Genomic DNA, 16,155 nt, shown 5'->3' with positions numbered 1-16,155 from the left:
TTCAGGTAGGACTGTGTAGAACAGGGGTGTCAAACTCATTTTAGTTTGGGCCCACATTCGGCCCAATTTAGATTCAAGTGGGCCGGATCGGTAAAATCATAGCATAATAACCTATAAATGGATGTAAATGGACAACTTCCCTTGGTTTTAGTGCAAAGAAGTAAAGGTTCATATTGCAAATGTACTTTTATTTAATTATCTTTTTACAATACATATGATGAACAACCTGAAATTTCTTAAGTCATTGGTTCCCAAACTTTTTCTGCAGGCCCCCACTTCTGTAGATAAGAATATTTTTGCCCCCCCCCAACACACACACACAACCACACACCTTTAGCTTCCAAACTCCACTGGCCTTGAGTTTGACACCTGTGGTGTAGGACATCAATGAAGGCCTAGGTGTGAAATGCACATTTTCCTGTTCTGGGCTGTGTGGAAAGCAACATTAAGCTGATCCCTGGTATAAATGTGTGTCTCCAAAGAATGTCTTTTTTAGTCAACATGAAGCACAACATCCTTAATATCCAAATTCCTTTTTAATATTAACTATAATAAATCCAACCATGATGGGAAGGGTCTGTCATTTATGTGAGTTTTACAAACTTTCAGTTCGGAATGTAATGTTTAAAGTTGTCAAATGGTGAGATGTAGGGGCAGGATGAACTGTGCAGGATCTTCTTAATAACGAAACTCAAAGACAGGATCCCTCTAGATCTGATAAATAAACAGCTCAGTAAAGCTCAATAAAACTAAAATCAAAAGGACTCACAACTTTGTATTCATTTCACCAATCCGTGAAAAGTATGATCATCATTCACATTGGATTGATTTGATAATGATGATGAACTGCAGTTGTGGGTAATCATGGATGATTACAGGGAGCTACTGGTAACTGAGAATTCGGCTGAGACATGCCTGAACCTGAAAATTTCATGTTATGCGTTTTGTGTGTGTGTGTGTGTGTGTGTGTGTGTGTGTGTGTGTGTGTGTGTGTGTGTGTGTGTGTGTGTGTGAGTGTGTGTGTGAATGAGCATGTGTGTGAGCATGTGTGTATGTTAGTGAATGAGCGTGCGTGCATGTTTGTTTGAGTGAGGGTGTGTATGTATGTTTGTGTGAGTGAGTGTGAGTGATAGATCAGTAAGAATGTAGAGTCAAAGGTTCATTTTGCTGTAGCATAATTTTATTTATATACTTCAAATCCACATTTAACTATATAATGTTTACATCACAGTCATATCTTGTGACTCTTCAAAAGAGTTGCCCAAGAATCAGGCAACATGTTGGGATATAAATAATAGAAACCTGACATGCATAACTGGATCTATATAATGTTTGCATTATGTCTGCAAGGGTTCAGTCCAGTGAGATGCAGTATTCATCTTCTTCTGCTCAGCGTCTTCTGCGGCGCCCCTTTGTGCTGCCTGCTGCCTGCTCAACACACTTTGCTTTGTTGCAACTGCAGGCCTCAACGACGATGTACATGGAAAGATTCTTGCTGCCGTCGGCACAGCGGAGCTCAACCTGTTTCTGGCTGGTCTTGGTCTCTTGGCAACACTCACACTGGTGCATCATTGAGTTGGACTCTGCAGAGTAACTGCACAGAAAACACAAAGCAGAATTAGCTTTCCTTATCCTGCACTTGCAAAGGTTCACTACCAACAAGACCATTATGGAGGTGAACATGACATAAATATAAATGACACCCAGTATGTACTGCTTTGTTGCAGACTTGTCTTTAAGTGCATATATAGTATGACTCAAATAAAAAAAATATAAAAAAGACAAAATGAATTACATGAGATGCACAAACTTGTGTTTTTTGTCAGCCTCAAATTTAAAAAGTTTGGATGGCAAAACATCTTCAAGACAAAAAAAGTCCCGTTGTCTGTGCTGTACACAGCTTCCTGTGTAATATTTCACTTCAATTGATTTGAATTGGACTTCATTATGTTCCGTCTGTTAGCCATCAGCCATTATATAGACAAATAGACCAAGACTATTAAACATTCATTAGATTTTAGTTTTTCAGTCTGTTTTACTGGCATTCACACAGGTATAACATGGACTCACATGGATGAGCTTCCACACTGTCCAGCGCAGAATGTGATGTTGACAGGCAGGCTCTTGCAGCCGTTCACCTCAATGACCGTGTCCTTACTCTTGATCTCACATATTTTCTTTGGCTTGCCTGGAACATATAGCTTGGGGTTAGTCTCTCTATCCAATGACCACAAAGCTTTGCCAAATAGATTTCAGTAGTATCGTTTAAACACATCTACGATAGTGAATGTGAGAGTAATTTACACTGATACTGCACTTATTTGAGAGATGCCATGATGTTAAGCTTACATGTCTTGCAGCATCCATCAGAGTCAGTTGTCTCAGTTCCCTGAATGAAGACAAGCACATTTTACCGCTTTTGTAAAAACATGACCGATGAAAACACCAAGCAAGGCAAGCAAGACTGCAGGGTGAATCATTGAATAATTAGTGTTAATAATGAAAGACACTCACAGGTTCACAGTCCAGGGGGTCAAAGGGAGGACAAGTGTGCTGGGTCTCCTTGGTGACAAACTGATCACCAATCTTCTCACAGGTGTATTTCACACACTTGTTACCAGGAGGAACATATGTACCATTAACCTGTACCAAAAGGCAAAAGAGAAGCTCTGTATTATTCAACATAATTGCTGTTAAAACAATGATAATCCATTGTTTGGTAGCTTTTGTTTGGTGTGTTCAGCCTGTGTACAGTAATTTTCTTTAAATTTGAACATTTTTCTACTTGACAATGATCAAGAATCATCAACTGACCTCAATGACTTCAGTTGTGTTGTCTGGTGTGGTGAAAATACAGCTTTTCTTAACACACTTTCCACAGCACTTGCCAGCCATAGCCTGATATTCATGACCCTGGAAAATAGAGATGGAAAACATTAACACAACTACAAACTTTAATCAACATGATTCACACTTGATTTACAAGCCACCTTTACATAGATGCACTGCAAAAGGTAAGGCAAGTGTGAGTTATAAATGCTGTGACTGAAAAGACCGTGTTAGGCAGTCTGTACTGTGAGTAGACGTACCTTGCTGCACTTTGTTTGGCAGACAATGGGTTTGCATTGAATGATGTTGAGCTTGGTAACAGGATCCATTTTGGGGCCACAGTAGCACTCCTGACAAGGTCCAGGGTTGAATGGTGGGGTGCTGGTGGATGGTGGTGTTTGATCTATGCCAGGTCGTCCTGAAGTTGTTGGCGCTGATGCCCCCCCTGGAGTTGTTGTTCCTGATGGTCCCCCTGGGCCAGGCGATCCTGCAGTTGTTGTTCCTGATGGTACCCCTGGGCCAGACGGTCCTGCAGTTGTTGTTCCTGATGGTACCCCTGCAGTTGTTGTTCCTGATGGAGCCCCTGGGCCAGATGGTCCTGTAGTTGTTGTTCCTGATGGAGCCCCTGGGCCAGACGGTCCTGTAGTTGTTGTTCCTGATGGAGCCCCTGGGCCAGACAGTCCTGTAGTTGTTGTTCCTGATGGAGCCCCTGGGCCAGACGGTCCTGCAGTTGTTGTTCCCGATGGAGCCCCTGGGCCAGACGGTCCTGTAGTTGTTGTTCCTGATGGAGCCCCTGGGCCAGACGGTCCTGTAGTTGTTGTTCCTGATGGAGCCCCTGGGCCAGACGGTCCTGTAGTTGTTGTTCCTGATGGAGCCCCTGGGCCAGACGGTCCTGTAGTTGTTGTTCCTGATGGAGCCCCTGGGCCAGACGGTCCTGTAGTTGTTGTTCCTGATGGAGCCCCTGGGCCAGACGGTCCTGCAGTTGTTGTTCCTGATGGAGCCCCTGGGCCAGACGGTCCTGTAGTTGTTGTTCCTGATGGAACCCCTGGGCCAGACGGTCCTGTAGTTGTTCCTGATGGTACCTCTGGGCCAGACGGTCCTGCAGTTGTTGTTCCTGATGGAGCCCCTGGGCCAGAAGGTCCTGCAGTTGTTGTTCCTGATGGAGCCCCTGGGCCAGACGGTCCTGTAGTTGTTGTTCCTGATGGAGCCCCTGGGCCAGACGGTCCTGCAGTTGTTGTTCCTGATGGAGCCCCTGGGCCAGACGGTCCTGTAGTTGTTGTTCCTGATGGAGCCCCTGGGCCAGACGGTCCTGTAGTTGTTGTTCCTGATGGAGCCCCTGGGCCTGACGGTCCTGTAGTTGTTGTTCCTGATGGAGCCCCTGGGCCAGACGGTCCTGCAGTTGTTGTTCCTGATGGTACCCCTGGGCCAGACGGCTTGGCAGTTGTTGTTCCTGATGGAGCCCCTGGGCCAGACGGTCTGGTAGTTGTTGTTCCTAAAGGAGCCCCTGTGCCAGATGGTCCTGTAGTTGTTGTTCCTGATGGTTGAGTTGGTGTTACTGGTGATTCTATAGGTGGTTCTGGTGGTAGTTCTGGTGTTGGTATCTTAGAACCAGGCTAAGAAAAGAAATGAACATAAGAGTTCAGTTAAAAGGGCTTGATTTGAGCAGTGAGTTTCATTATAGTGTAAGCTTGTTATGATTGTTAGACATTTTGTTGGGAATTTCAATTCATACTTCGATTTTTTTGATTAAAAAAAAAAAAGGTCTCCAACTAATGTCCAACAATCAGTCAAGTCATCATGTTTGGCAGAATTCACTGGTGCAATTTATAATTTAGATTGTAATTGCAGTGGGCTAGTGAGACAAGGTTGTCGACTGTGTTCTGTGTTCCTACCGGGTACTCAGTCATGTCGTAGACACATACACCTTTAGGAACTGCAGAAACAAAAGAGAGGAGAGTAACACAAGTTAACATCTAAGCTAGATAATTAATCTATACGTCTACTGTAATTAATGTGACACTTAATCATAGTCAATTCAAGACCTGTATATTTAGAGAGAAGCATTGATGATGCAATCAGGCCCAAAAGATCCCACTTCTCCATATTCCGATTTTCCTTCCTGCCCTAAAATAGCATGTTCCCTAATGAAATGTACACTTCAAAATTGCCCAAATGCTGCAGTTCAAAATGATGGATGAATTAAGAATGTTTGAGAATATATATATCGTATTCTCAAATGTTTCAGTCATGGTGGAACTTGTAAGAGAAAAATGATTTACATTAATTACATTTCTTTAAGTTTCCTTAAATACCAAATTATTTAACTTCAGCAGATTGAGTTTAGTTGATATTGGTGCTAGATTCACCTACCACACTCATATGTTGTGCAACAGTCATCAGTCTCCTTGGTGACATTGAGCTCAAACCCAGCTTGACAGGTGGGGATTACCATGGGACACAGGTTTACGTCACATTCTGTTCGGGGGAAAAAGGAGCAGAGGATTCTCAATATTTGGATGTGATTATTGTTATTTTGCGATTGACATTTGTTGCCAGAATATAGCAGAGGACTAGTAAACAGAGCTAGTGGTCTGCTCTCCTCTGAATGAGACTGCTAGAAGTGACTAAAACTTCACCAATGAAAGGTACAAATTTGCATGCTAAGACACATTGAAGACTGAAGTGATTGTTCCAGATGTATTACTACAGGTCTCCTGAAAAAAGTTATTTAAAAAAAGGAATGCATGTGATGCTGACTGCCAGAATTAGCTGAGTTGAAAAAGAAATATGTGGACAGTGCAAAGGTAACACTTTTTTCATCCAAGTATTTTCAAGTTAAACTGTAAACAGATTTTCTATCTCAATCCAACTCAAATCCGTGCTGGTGAATTTGTGAGAGCTTTGGCAGGAACATCAGTTTTCAAGTTTTCCATCTCTTTGCCTCTTCTTAAAAACAACCACAAAGAATTGTGTAACTGACCACAGGATTGTTTCTGGCAGCAGTTCTCTGTTTTGGTCACCAGCCTCTCGCCCAGCTTGCTGCAGTTGAGACCAGGTGTTATAGGGCACTCAATAGCCGAACACTCAATACTCATGGAATCTGGGTCACACATGCAGGATTTACAGTCGCTTGTCCATTTTTCCCCAGGCTATGAGAAAGAATAGAACAGCAGAAAGTTGATAAAAACACAGCTCATCTTAGTCTGTGCAGGAATGCATGTTTAAGGCAGGAGTCCTCACCTGTTTGGGTCTTCCATCAGGTCCAACACAACCTGCAATTTAAAAAAAGAAGTGTGAATGAAAACATTTCATAAGCCAAACCAAAGTTTCTCGAAGCATCTCATCTTACCACACTCCTTCACGCACTCCTTGTGGACTGTGTTGAACAGTGTGGTGCCTTCAGGACAGAAGCAACCTTCCCCAGTGTTGGTTGAGGTAGTGTCAGACTGAGAATCTTTTCCAAACACCTTGTTGTACCTGATAGAAAAATGGTGGTAAATCAATTGTCTTGTCATAAAACAGCTGATCTCTATAAAACTGTAAAAATGTATTGTAATTATGGAATTTAATAAAAAAGTGTTTTTTCTGTTCATTGTATTATTATAAGCAAGAATTAACATACAACTTCCACTTCTTCAATTACTACTACTACTCCTACTACTACTTATAATAATAATATTAAGAGATAGTGTATAATATGTTTTACCCGTCATTGCATGTAGGCTCGATAATTGGGCCACAGGCCAAGTACACCTTGTTGCTTGGACATTTGTGCACTGTAAGATAGAGATCAGTTTTTAAACATTTGAAGACTGCTGAGCACACATAAGCAGGTAATTTATATGCACACTTTAAAATTACACAAAATCCGCCAATAGGAGGAGGAGTTCAACAGTACCACCTCCCACATCCTCCCTCAATTTCTGGTTGCATGTTCTTAATCACTATCCCTTCATGTATAGATTTTTTAATGTATAAGCCTATGTAGTTATTTCTAATTATTAAACGTTCTGGAGCAAAAATTAAAAAATTTACCATATGTAGTGATATCGAATTTATGTTTTTATTCTAGCTGTAGTGTTAGTTATAAATGCTCTCTTATTCTGATGGTTTCTGATGGGAAGATTTTTTTTTTAATTTTTGTCAGAAGTAAATGCAGATCTGCTCCAGAGAAGCCAATGTCTTTTTCATTTATCATCAAACAAATGCAAAGACACAAACCACCATTCACATAGACCTTTGTACCAATGTTGCATGACGCGACTACTGTGGCGGGCAGATCTCTGTGTCTAGTCTATAGCTGCTTATCATGAATTACCTTATTTCATGTATTCCAACACTGGTTCTGCTGTGGTACATTATTTGTACATATTACTTTTGGTGTCAACAATGCTATAACTTAACAAAGAGGACTGAAAACTAATATAATTGATGCCCTTCCTTGTTAGCATTATCTGACAGTTTGAGAAAGTCCAGAGTTTCACTCTAGTCTCATATACTCCATAATTTGACATTAAACACACTTAGTTCTGAACAGTTTCTTTGACCATAATCTTACCACACTCCCCGTTGGTGGCGTTCCTCCAGTCGAGACAGATTCCTTCATTAGAGCACTCGGCGGCATATGCTTCCAGGCTGGCGCAGGTGTTATTGCCACCATTGCAAATGTCCGACTTGCAGGTCTTAATGTATGGTTCTGGGGACACAGCTGAGAAGCATGGTGCAAATACACTAGAGAGGACAAAAAAGAAAGAGTAGGTTAAGGCAAGTGATCAGAACATAAAAATGGCCTTGATAGGGCCAAAATAACTCATTCATGTAATTTATTTTGGTAAATCTGAGAAAATGTGACCCAAATTCATCTTTTATGAATTTGAATAGTTGATCGATGTTTAATTTTTTTTGTACTAGTGAGTGCACATGTCCACCGCATACAATAGACAGACAAATAGATAAATATACAAGTTTGGTTACAATAGACAGACTAATGGATAAATATATTGTGGAAATAGGTAATTAATTCACACGACACAGCACTTTTTGAAGCATGAGACATACCCACTCAAGTTTGGCAGTCAACTATAGCATAATGAGTTCCAAAAGGCAAAGATACATTTGTTTGTCCTGCTTGGTCAAGACATTCTGTATGTAGAAATGTGTGTCAGTTGACCCAAAGTTAAATAGGAGATACAAAACTATCCAGCTTTTGACTTTTTAAATTGTATTACATATAATTAAAAGGTTATGGGGAGAAAAGTGCAGAAGTGGTCAACCTGCCCACCAAGTTTCATGAAAAATTGTTCATACTTTTTGAGAAATGCTGCTGATTAATGGCAGTTAGACGGACGTCAACGATCAATGTTGGGGAAAACATAAAGCACATAGCTGTTCTCTCACCTGCTCCTCAGGATCTCACAGATGGCAGGCTCACATGGAGGCACAGTGGTAGTGAATGGGGCTGTGGTTGTGACTCTTGTTCCTGGTCCAGTTGTAATTGATGTGGTTGGTCCTGGACTTGTAGTAGTAGTTGGTGGGGTTGGTGTGGGCTCACAGGGTGTGTCGGGAACATTCCATTGGCCTGCAGAGTCTTTGCAGTCTGCTACCTGGCCATTGGGTTTACGACAGTCATTGGCCTGGGAGTTGTCGCAGGTACCTGAGAAGAGAGAAGCAGGATAAGAAATGGGCAAGCTGAACTCCAGACAGTGAGTTTAATTACACATGCTTACAAATGACACAGATATTTGCATGTTAATGAATGTGGTCCGTCTGGTGGAGGTGCTGGATGGAGAAGACATGCTTTTTTTTGTTGTTTTGAGAAAACAACGTTCAGAGTAATGTTCTTCAGTAAAAGCAGAGATATCTCATGCATATCAATGTCTTTCACACATTAAAGGTTCTGATAACTCACCGCACTGTCCTTCAGTTTTACCATTGAAGATGGAATAAGGAATGTCAATAGTGAAGGAGGGACCTCTATAAACCACTTTTACACCAATATCTAGTATCTTCAAAGTGATCGCCATATTAGTGCCGGTGACGAAAATGGCTTTATTTTGATAGGAAGGATAGATGCGTTTTTCATTCACAAACACCTGAATAAGGACAAAACAAAACACGAGGGAAACAATGAATAGCACATAGCAGCATGTCTAACTCCATCACTAACGGTCAAGTCAGTAGCATTCAATCAAATCATGAATGAAGTAAGATACTGACATTAAAGCAGTAAACAATAGGGGTAATTCATACAAAGTGGTAATTCATACAAACAGTCCCAGATTTTAAATGTTGCATTAATTTAGATAAAAGTCTAATTGGAGCCTCTTTTCAACTTTTGTATCTGAAGAGCCGTTACAAACATATTTGCACTACTCAACAATAAACATGTGTTTCATTAGGTGATCTTTCCAACAGTTTTGCTTTGTGTGTTAGTGATCAATGTCAAGTTTATTCAACTGGAAGTTTTGATCTCTCACTTATTCTCCTGGGACAGTGCCTCTTCTTCAAGCTGTAAACTCTGAAATGTGCCAGGATTCACAATGGGGTCTGGATGCGTGTGAAGCATTCTGTAGCTCTTCTCATAACTTGTAAAGCTCTAAAGGTCCGAACTTAGGTTTCCTTTGCTTATTTGTTCATTTAGGTTTGACTCTAAATGAAGCAGAGTAAAGTGTGTCTTTTAAATATATAGCAGCTCATTGACGTGATTTTGATTTGCTTTCACCTTAGACACACCTTACAACAATGTGTTACTAATGGGACACTCGTGCTTGAAGGAAAGATTTAGGAATGATCTTGAATGATCTTGCTGTTTATTTAGCATGAACCTGTGTGGTTATTGTGATATTTGTTAATGAATCACCCCCAATTTGTCTTGACAAGTTGAATGGGAATGGGAATGCTTACCACATTGGTTGTTGTTCCTGATGTTTTGACCTGAGTCAGGACAATTTTGTAGGTTTGGTAAAGAACAAGTAGAGACCTGGTACAGGATGCATCATTTGAGGTACTACATTCATTGGTGGTCAATATAATTGTCAAGTTATGTTTAGAATTGATCTCTTTAACCAGGTAGAATGAACAATTCTCCTTGAAATCATATGATTTTCCATCAAATGTCTTATAGTGAGAGTCTCCCCAGTGACTGCACACACCTGTAGGATAAGAAGTACCATGTATGAGTAATTCATGCCGACCACCATAATTTATAGTTCATTAATTATGTGGATGTCCAAGAAAGAAATGGTAAATTTAACCAAATGTAGGTTTACATCTGTCAACTCACATTCACATTCATAACGGAAGCAGCAGCCCCTGTCATCATAGACCTTTACAAGTTTGCGTCCATTTGCACAGATCGGTTTTTGGACTTCATCACAGCCATGCACTTTCTGTACAACTTTGCCATTGATGCATTTAGCATCAGTGCAGTTGTTAACCTCCCAGGACTCCCCATTCTAAAAGAAGATAAGTCACAAATAAGTAAGTCTTAACAAACAGAACTAAGATGTTATCCTACTGAAAAAACAAATGTAGTATTTCACACCTTTCTTGTTGGCTTCACATTGATGCAGTCCAGAGTAGTTGTAGATGGCACTGTGGTAGGAGTGGTAGGAGTGGTAGGAATAGTGCTGGTAGTGGTGGGTGGCACTGTTGTGCCACATGGATTGGACTGTTGCGCAATTTCACAAGTCAAATTGCAATATGCGACGTAACACCACCCTAAACCATCAGTGCGATTATAGACCAGGTCCCCTGTGAAAATAAAGGAATAATATCAACAGTCAAACACTAAAAACGAAATTAAAATGTAAAAACTATTTAAAAACTTCATACAAACTAATTATTAACAATTATAGTCAGATGTGAGACAATACAGTTCATACTATTCTATTCTTTGTTCAGGTAGAATGTGGCAGATATACATTACCGAAAATTATACTACAGAGATGTGTAAAATGAATAATTTTGCTTTTAAATTTAGCTTTATAAATTAGATCAATTTCACCCGATCACCTTATCTTACACTGTATTAAGTCACAGCAATATTATAAAGGTAAATCAAACATACAGTAATGCATGGCTTGCAGGAAAAATGACAGCAACCACATGAACATTAACAACTCATGAAAATGAAGATGCATTTTCTTGAGAATAGCAGCATTAAAATTCGTATGTGCTGGGATATATCACCAAAATATCATCATGTGTATCTCTGATGTGTATCTCTGTAAGATCTCAAAAAGTGTTAATTTTACTTAATTTGTGATTTTCCTTCATGCCAAATCTTAACTACTAACAATTACAAGTAAATAGGAATACGATACAATCAATGCAAATACATAGTTGAAACTGTTTGAAGGAATGAGTTCTCAACAAAACACTAATTTAACTGCAACTCCAGTCATATTAATAGTTGAGAACAGCATACATTAAGTAGGAAAATGTAAATACTTTTATTTAAGTAATGAAATGAACTGAAATAGAAAACTGAAATAGTGAATTAAAAACGAGGGGTGCTGGAAAGGGCAACTACTACATCTAACAAAGCATAAAAAACTCTGGAATAAGAAAGAATGACATACCTGGATTATAGTTAGTTCCATTGACAAGACAGGAACACAAGCCATGTGTGGTAAATGGTGGCAATGTTGTAGTAATAACGACTTGAGGACTAGTTTGTTGAGTGATGGTAGTTTTTTGTCCAGTAACTACTGTGTATGTTGTTGTGCTCACAGATGTGCTCCCTGGAAGAGTCTCTGTTACTGGTCCAATGATGGTGGTTGCTGCAGATGTAGTTGCCTTAATAGTTGTGGAACGTGAAGTTTTTACAGGGCCTGTTGTGACCTCAGGTGGTCCTGTTGTTGTTTCAGCAACAACTGTAGTAGAGGCTGTCACTGGGCCAGTGGTTGTTTCTTTTTGTGGCGTGGTTGGTTCAAAGGGTCGAGTTGTAATTTCCTTTTTGGTTGTTGTTGGAACACCAGTTGTAGTCGTACCAACTGAAGGTGTTGTTTTTAGAGGGCCTGTTGTTGTTACCTCAGTTGGGCCTGTTGTTGTGACCTCAGGTGGGCCTGTTGTTGTTTCAGCAACAACTGTAGTAGAGGCTGTCACTGGGCCAGTGGTTGTTTTTTTTTGTGGCGTGGTTGTCACAAAGGGTCCAGTTGTACTTTCCTTTTTGGTTGTTGTTGGAACACCAGTTGTAGACGTAACACCTGAAGGTGTGGTTTTAACAGGACCTGTTGTTGTGACCTCAGGTGGGCCTGTTGTTGTTTCAGCAACTACTGTAGTGGAGGCTGTCACTGGGCCAGTGGTTGTTTGTTTTTGTGTCGTGGTTGTTACGGCAGGACCAGTTGTACTTCCCTTTTTTGTTGTTGTTGGAACACTAGTTGTAGTCGTACCAACTGAAGGTGTGGTTATTGCAGGGCCTGTTGTTGTGACCTCAGGTGGGCCTGTTGTTGTTTCACCAACAACTGTAGTCGAGGCTGTCACTGGGCCAGTGGTTGTTTGTTTTTGTGTCGTGGTTGTCACGGCGGGTCCAGTTGTACTGCCCTTTTTGGTGGTTGTTGGAACACCAGTTGTAGTCGTGCCAACTGAAGGTGTGCTTTTTACAGGGCCTGTTGTTGTGACCTTGGATGGGCCAGTTGTGACCTTAGGTGGAAGAGTCTCTGTTACTGGTCCAATGATGGTGGTTGCTGCAGATGTAGTTGCCTTGATAGTTGTTGAACGTGTAGTTTTTACAGGGCCTGTTGTGACCTCAGGTGGGCCTGTTGTTGTTTCAGCAACAACTGTAGTAGAAGCTGTCACTGGGCCAGTGGTTGATTCTTTTTGTGGCGTGGTTGTCACGGCAGGACCAGTTGTACTGCCCTTTTTGGTTGTTGTTGGAACACCAGTTGTAGTCGTACCAACTGAAGGTGTGGTTATTGCAGGGCCTGTTGTTGTGACCTCAGATGGGCCTGTTGTCGTGACCTCAGATGGGCCTGATGTGGTGACCTCAGGTGGGCCTGTTGTTGTTTCAGGAACAACTGTAGTAGAAGCTGTCACTGGGCCAGTGGTTGTCACAACGGGTCCAGTTGTACTGCCCTTTTTGGTTGTTGTTGGAACACCAGTTGTAGTCGTACCAACTGAAGGTGTGGTAATTGCAGGCCCTGTTGTTGTGACCTCAGGTGGGCCTGTTGTTGTTTCACCAACAACTGTAGTAGAGGCTGTCACTGGGCCAGTGGTTGTCACGATGGGTCCAGTTGTACTTCCCTTTTTGGTTGTTGTTGGTACACCAGTTGTAGTCGTGCCAACTGAAGGTGTGCTTTTTACAGGGCCTGTTGTTGTGACCTCAGGTGGGCCTGTTGTTGTTTCAGCAACAACTGTAGTGGAGGCTGTCACTGGGCCAGTGGTTGTTTGTTTTTGTGTAGTGGTTGTCACGGCAGGACCAGTTGTACTGCCCTTTTTGGTGGTTGTTGGAACACCAGTTGTAGTCGTGCCAACTGAAGGTGTGCTTTTTACAGGGCCTGTTGTTGTGACCTCAGGTGGGCCTGTTGTTGTGACCTCAGGTGGGCCTGTTGTTGTGACCTCAGATGGGCCTGTTGTTGTTTCAGCAACAACTGTAGTAGAGGCTGTCACTGGGCCAGTGGTTGTTTGTTTTTGTGAAGTGGTTGTCACGGCGGGACCAGTTGTACTGCCCTTTTTGGTTGTTGTTGGAACACCAGTTGTAGTCGTGCCAACTGAAGGTGTGGTTATTGCAGGGCCTGTTGTCGTGACCTCAGATGGGCCTGATGTGGTTACCTCAGGTTGGCCTGTTGTTGTTTCAGGAACAACTGTAGTGGAAGCTGTCACTGGGCCAGTGGTTGTCACGATGGGTCCAGTTGTACTTCCCTTTTTTGTTGTTGTTTGAACACCAGTTGTAGTCGTGCCAACTGAAGGTGTGCTTTCTACAGGGCCTGTTGTTGTGACCTCAGGTGGGCCTGTTGTTGTTTCACCAACAACTGTAGTCGAGGCTGTCACTGGGCCAGTGGTTGTTTGTTTTTGTGGCGTGGTTGTCAAGGCGGGTCCAGTTGTGCTGCCCTTTTTGGTGGTTGTTGGAACACCAGTTGTAGTCGTGCCAACTGAAGGTGTGCTTTTTACAGGGCCTGTTGTTGTGACCTCAGGTGGGCCTGTTGTTGTTTCACCAACAACTGTAGTCGAGGCTGTCACTGGGCCAGTGGTTGTTTGTTTTTGTGGCGTGGTTGTCAAGGCGGGTCCAGTTGTGCTGCCCTTTTTGGTGGTTGTTGGAACACCAGTTGTAGTCGTGCCAACTGAAGGTGTGCTTTTTACAGGGCCTGTTGTTGTGACCTCAGGTGGGCCTGTTGTTGTTTCACCAACAACTGTAGTCGAGGCTGTCACCGGGCCAGTGGTTGTTTGTTTTTGTGGCGTGGTTGTCACGGCGGGTCCAGTTGTACTGCCCTTTTTGGTTGTTGTTGGAACTCCAGTTGTAGTCGTACCAACTGAAGGTGTGGTTATTGCAGGGCCTGTTGTTGTGACCTCAGATGGGCCTGTTGTTGTGACCCCAGGTGGGCCTGTTGTTGTTTCAGCAACAACTGTAGTAGAGGCTGTCACTGGGCCAGTAGTTGTTTGTTTTTGTGAAGTGGTTGTCACGGCGGGACCAGTTGTACTGCCCTTTTTGGTTGTTGTTGGAACACCAGTTGTAGTCGTACCAACTGAAGGTGTGGTTATTGCAGGGCCTGTTGTTGTGACCTCAAATGGGCCTGTTGTTGTGACCTCAGGTGGGCCTGTTGTTGTTTCAGCAACAACTGTAGTAGAGGCTGTCACTGGGCCAGTAGTTGTTTGTTTTTGTGAAGTGGTTGTCACGGCAGGTCCAGTTGTACTGCCCTTTTTGGTCGTTGTTGGAACACCAGTTGAAGTCGTACCAACTGAAGGTGTGGTTGTTGCAGGGCCTGTTGTCGTGACCTCAGATGGGCCTGATGTGGTGACCTCAGGTGGGCCTGTTGTTGTTTCAGGAACAATTGTAGTAGAAGCTGTCACTGGGCCAGTGGTTGTCACGAAGGGTCCAGTTGTACTTCCCTTTTTGGTTGTTGTTGAAACACCAGTTGTAGTCGTGCCAACTGAAGGTGTGCTTTTTACAGGGCCTGTTGTTGTGACCTCAGGTGGGCCTGTTGTTGTTTCACCAACAACTGTAGTCGAGGCTGTCACTGGGCCAGTGGTTGTTTGTTTCTGTGGCGTGGTTGTCACGGCAGGTCCAGTTGTACTGCCCTTTTTGGTTGTTGTTGGAACACCAGTTGTAGTCGTACCAACTGAAGGTGTGGTTATTGCAGGGCCTGTTGTTGTGACCTCAGATGGGCCTGTTGTTGTGACCTCAGGTGGGCCTGTTGTTGTTTCAGCAACAACTGTAGTAGAGGCTGTCACTGGGCCAGTAGTTGTTTGTTTTTGTGAAGTGGTTGTCACGGCGGGGCCAGTTGTACTGCCCTTTTTGGTTGTTGTTGAAACACCAGTTGTAGTCGTACCAACTGAAGGTGTGGTTATTGCAGGGCCTGTTGTTGTGACCTCAAATGGGCCTGTTGTTGTGACCTCAGGTGGGCCTGTTGTTGTTTCAGCAACAACTGTAGTAGAGGCTGTCACTGGGCCAGTAGTTGTTTGTTTTTGTGAAGTGGTTGTCACGGAAGGTCCAGTTGTACTGCCCTTTTTGGTTGTTGTTGGAACACCAGTTGTAGTCGTACCAACTGAAGGTGTGGTTATTGCAGGGCCTGTTGTTGTGACCTCAGATGGGCCTGATGTGGTGACCTCAGGTGGGCCTGTTGTTGTTTCACCAACAACTGTAGTAGAGGCTGTCACTGGGCCAGTGGTTGTCACGATGGGTCCAGTTGTACTTCCCTTTTTGGTTGTTGTTGGAACACCAGTTGTCGTCGTGCCAACTGAAGGCGTGCTTTTTACAGGGCCTGTTGTTGTGACCTCAGGTGGGCCTGTTGTTGTTTCAGCAACAACTGTAGTAGAGGCTGTCACTGGGCCAGTAGTTGTTTGTTTTTGTGAAGTGGTTGTCACGGCAGGTCCAGTTGTACTGCCCTTTTTGGTTGTTGTTGGAACACCAGTTGTAGTCGTACCAACTGAAGGTGTGGTTATTGTAGGGCCTGTTGTTGTGACCTCGGGTGGGCCTGTTGTTGTGACCTCAGGTGGGCCTGTTGTTGTTTCAGCAACAACTGTAGTAGAGGCTGTCACTGGGCCAGTAGTTGTTTGTTTTTGTGAAGTGGTTGTCACGGAAGGTCCAGTTGTACTGCCCTTTTTGGTTGTTGTTCGAACACCAGTTGTAGTCGTACCAACTGAAGGTGTGGTTATTGCAGGGCCTGT

The 16,155-nt window shown here is 42.9% G+C and overlaps 2 protein-coding genes across 2 annotated transcripts in view; both read right to left on the bottom strand.

Moving 5' to 3' along the window:
• Positions 1-1,203: 1,203 nt before the first annotated feature.
• Positions 1,204-10,283, bottom strand: LOC143004743 (intestinal mucin-like protein; the record flags this gene model as incomplete). Its single annotated transcript, XM_076155870.1, has 18 exons — positions 1,204-1,594; positions 2,071-2,188; positions 2,350-2,389; positions 2,515-2,643; positions 2,815-2,913; positions 3,090-3,553; positions 4,172-4,442; positions 4,722-4,762; positions 5,200-5,304; positions 5,810-5,978; positions 6,070-6,101; positions 6,179-6,306; positions 6,536-6,605; positions 7,388-7,560; positions 8,227-8,482; positions 8,738-8,921; positions 9,733-9,980; positions 10,112-10,283. Coding segments are annotated over 18 exons (2,904 nt in total), but the record flags the coding sequence as incomplete, so codon positions are not given.
• A 2,192-nt stretch (positions 10,284-12,475) lies between these two features.
• LOC143004737 (mucin-5AC-like) overlaps positions 12,476-16,155 on the bottom strand; it is a 28,458-nt gene continuing 24,778 nt past the window's right edge. The window contains exons 32-34 of the mRNA XM_076155863.1: positions 15,798-16,086; positions 14,298-14,429; positions 12,476-12,534 (exon numbers count right to left, since the gene is read on the bottom strand). Of these exons, the coding sequence (XP_076011978.1) occupies positions 12,476-12,534; positions 14,298-14,429; positions 15,798-16,086 (480 nt within the window). The remainder of the gene's footprint in view (positions 12,535-14,297; positions 14,430-15,797; positions 16,087-16,155) is intronic.

This window comes from Genypterus blacodes, unplaced genomic scaffold (genome assembly GCF_046128005.1).
Source record: "Genypterus blacodes isolate CSIRO-AG114 ecotype Tasmania unplaced genomic scaffold, CSIRO-AGI_Gbla_v1 ptg000067l_1, whole genome shotgun sequence".
Taxonomy (NCBI): domain Eukaryota; kingdom Metazoa; phylum Chordata; class Actinopteri; order Ophidiiformes; family Ophidiidae; genus Genypterus; species Genypterus blacodes.
This window is presented reverse-complemented; position numbering and strand designations above follow the sequence as displayed.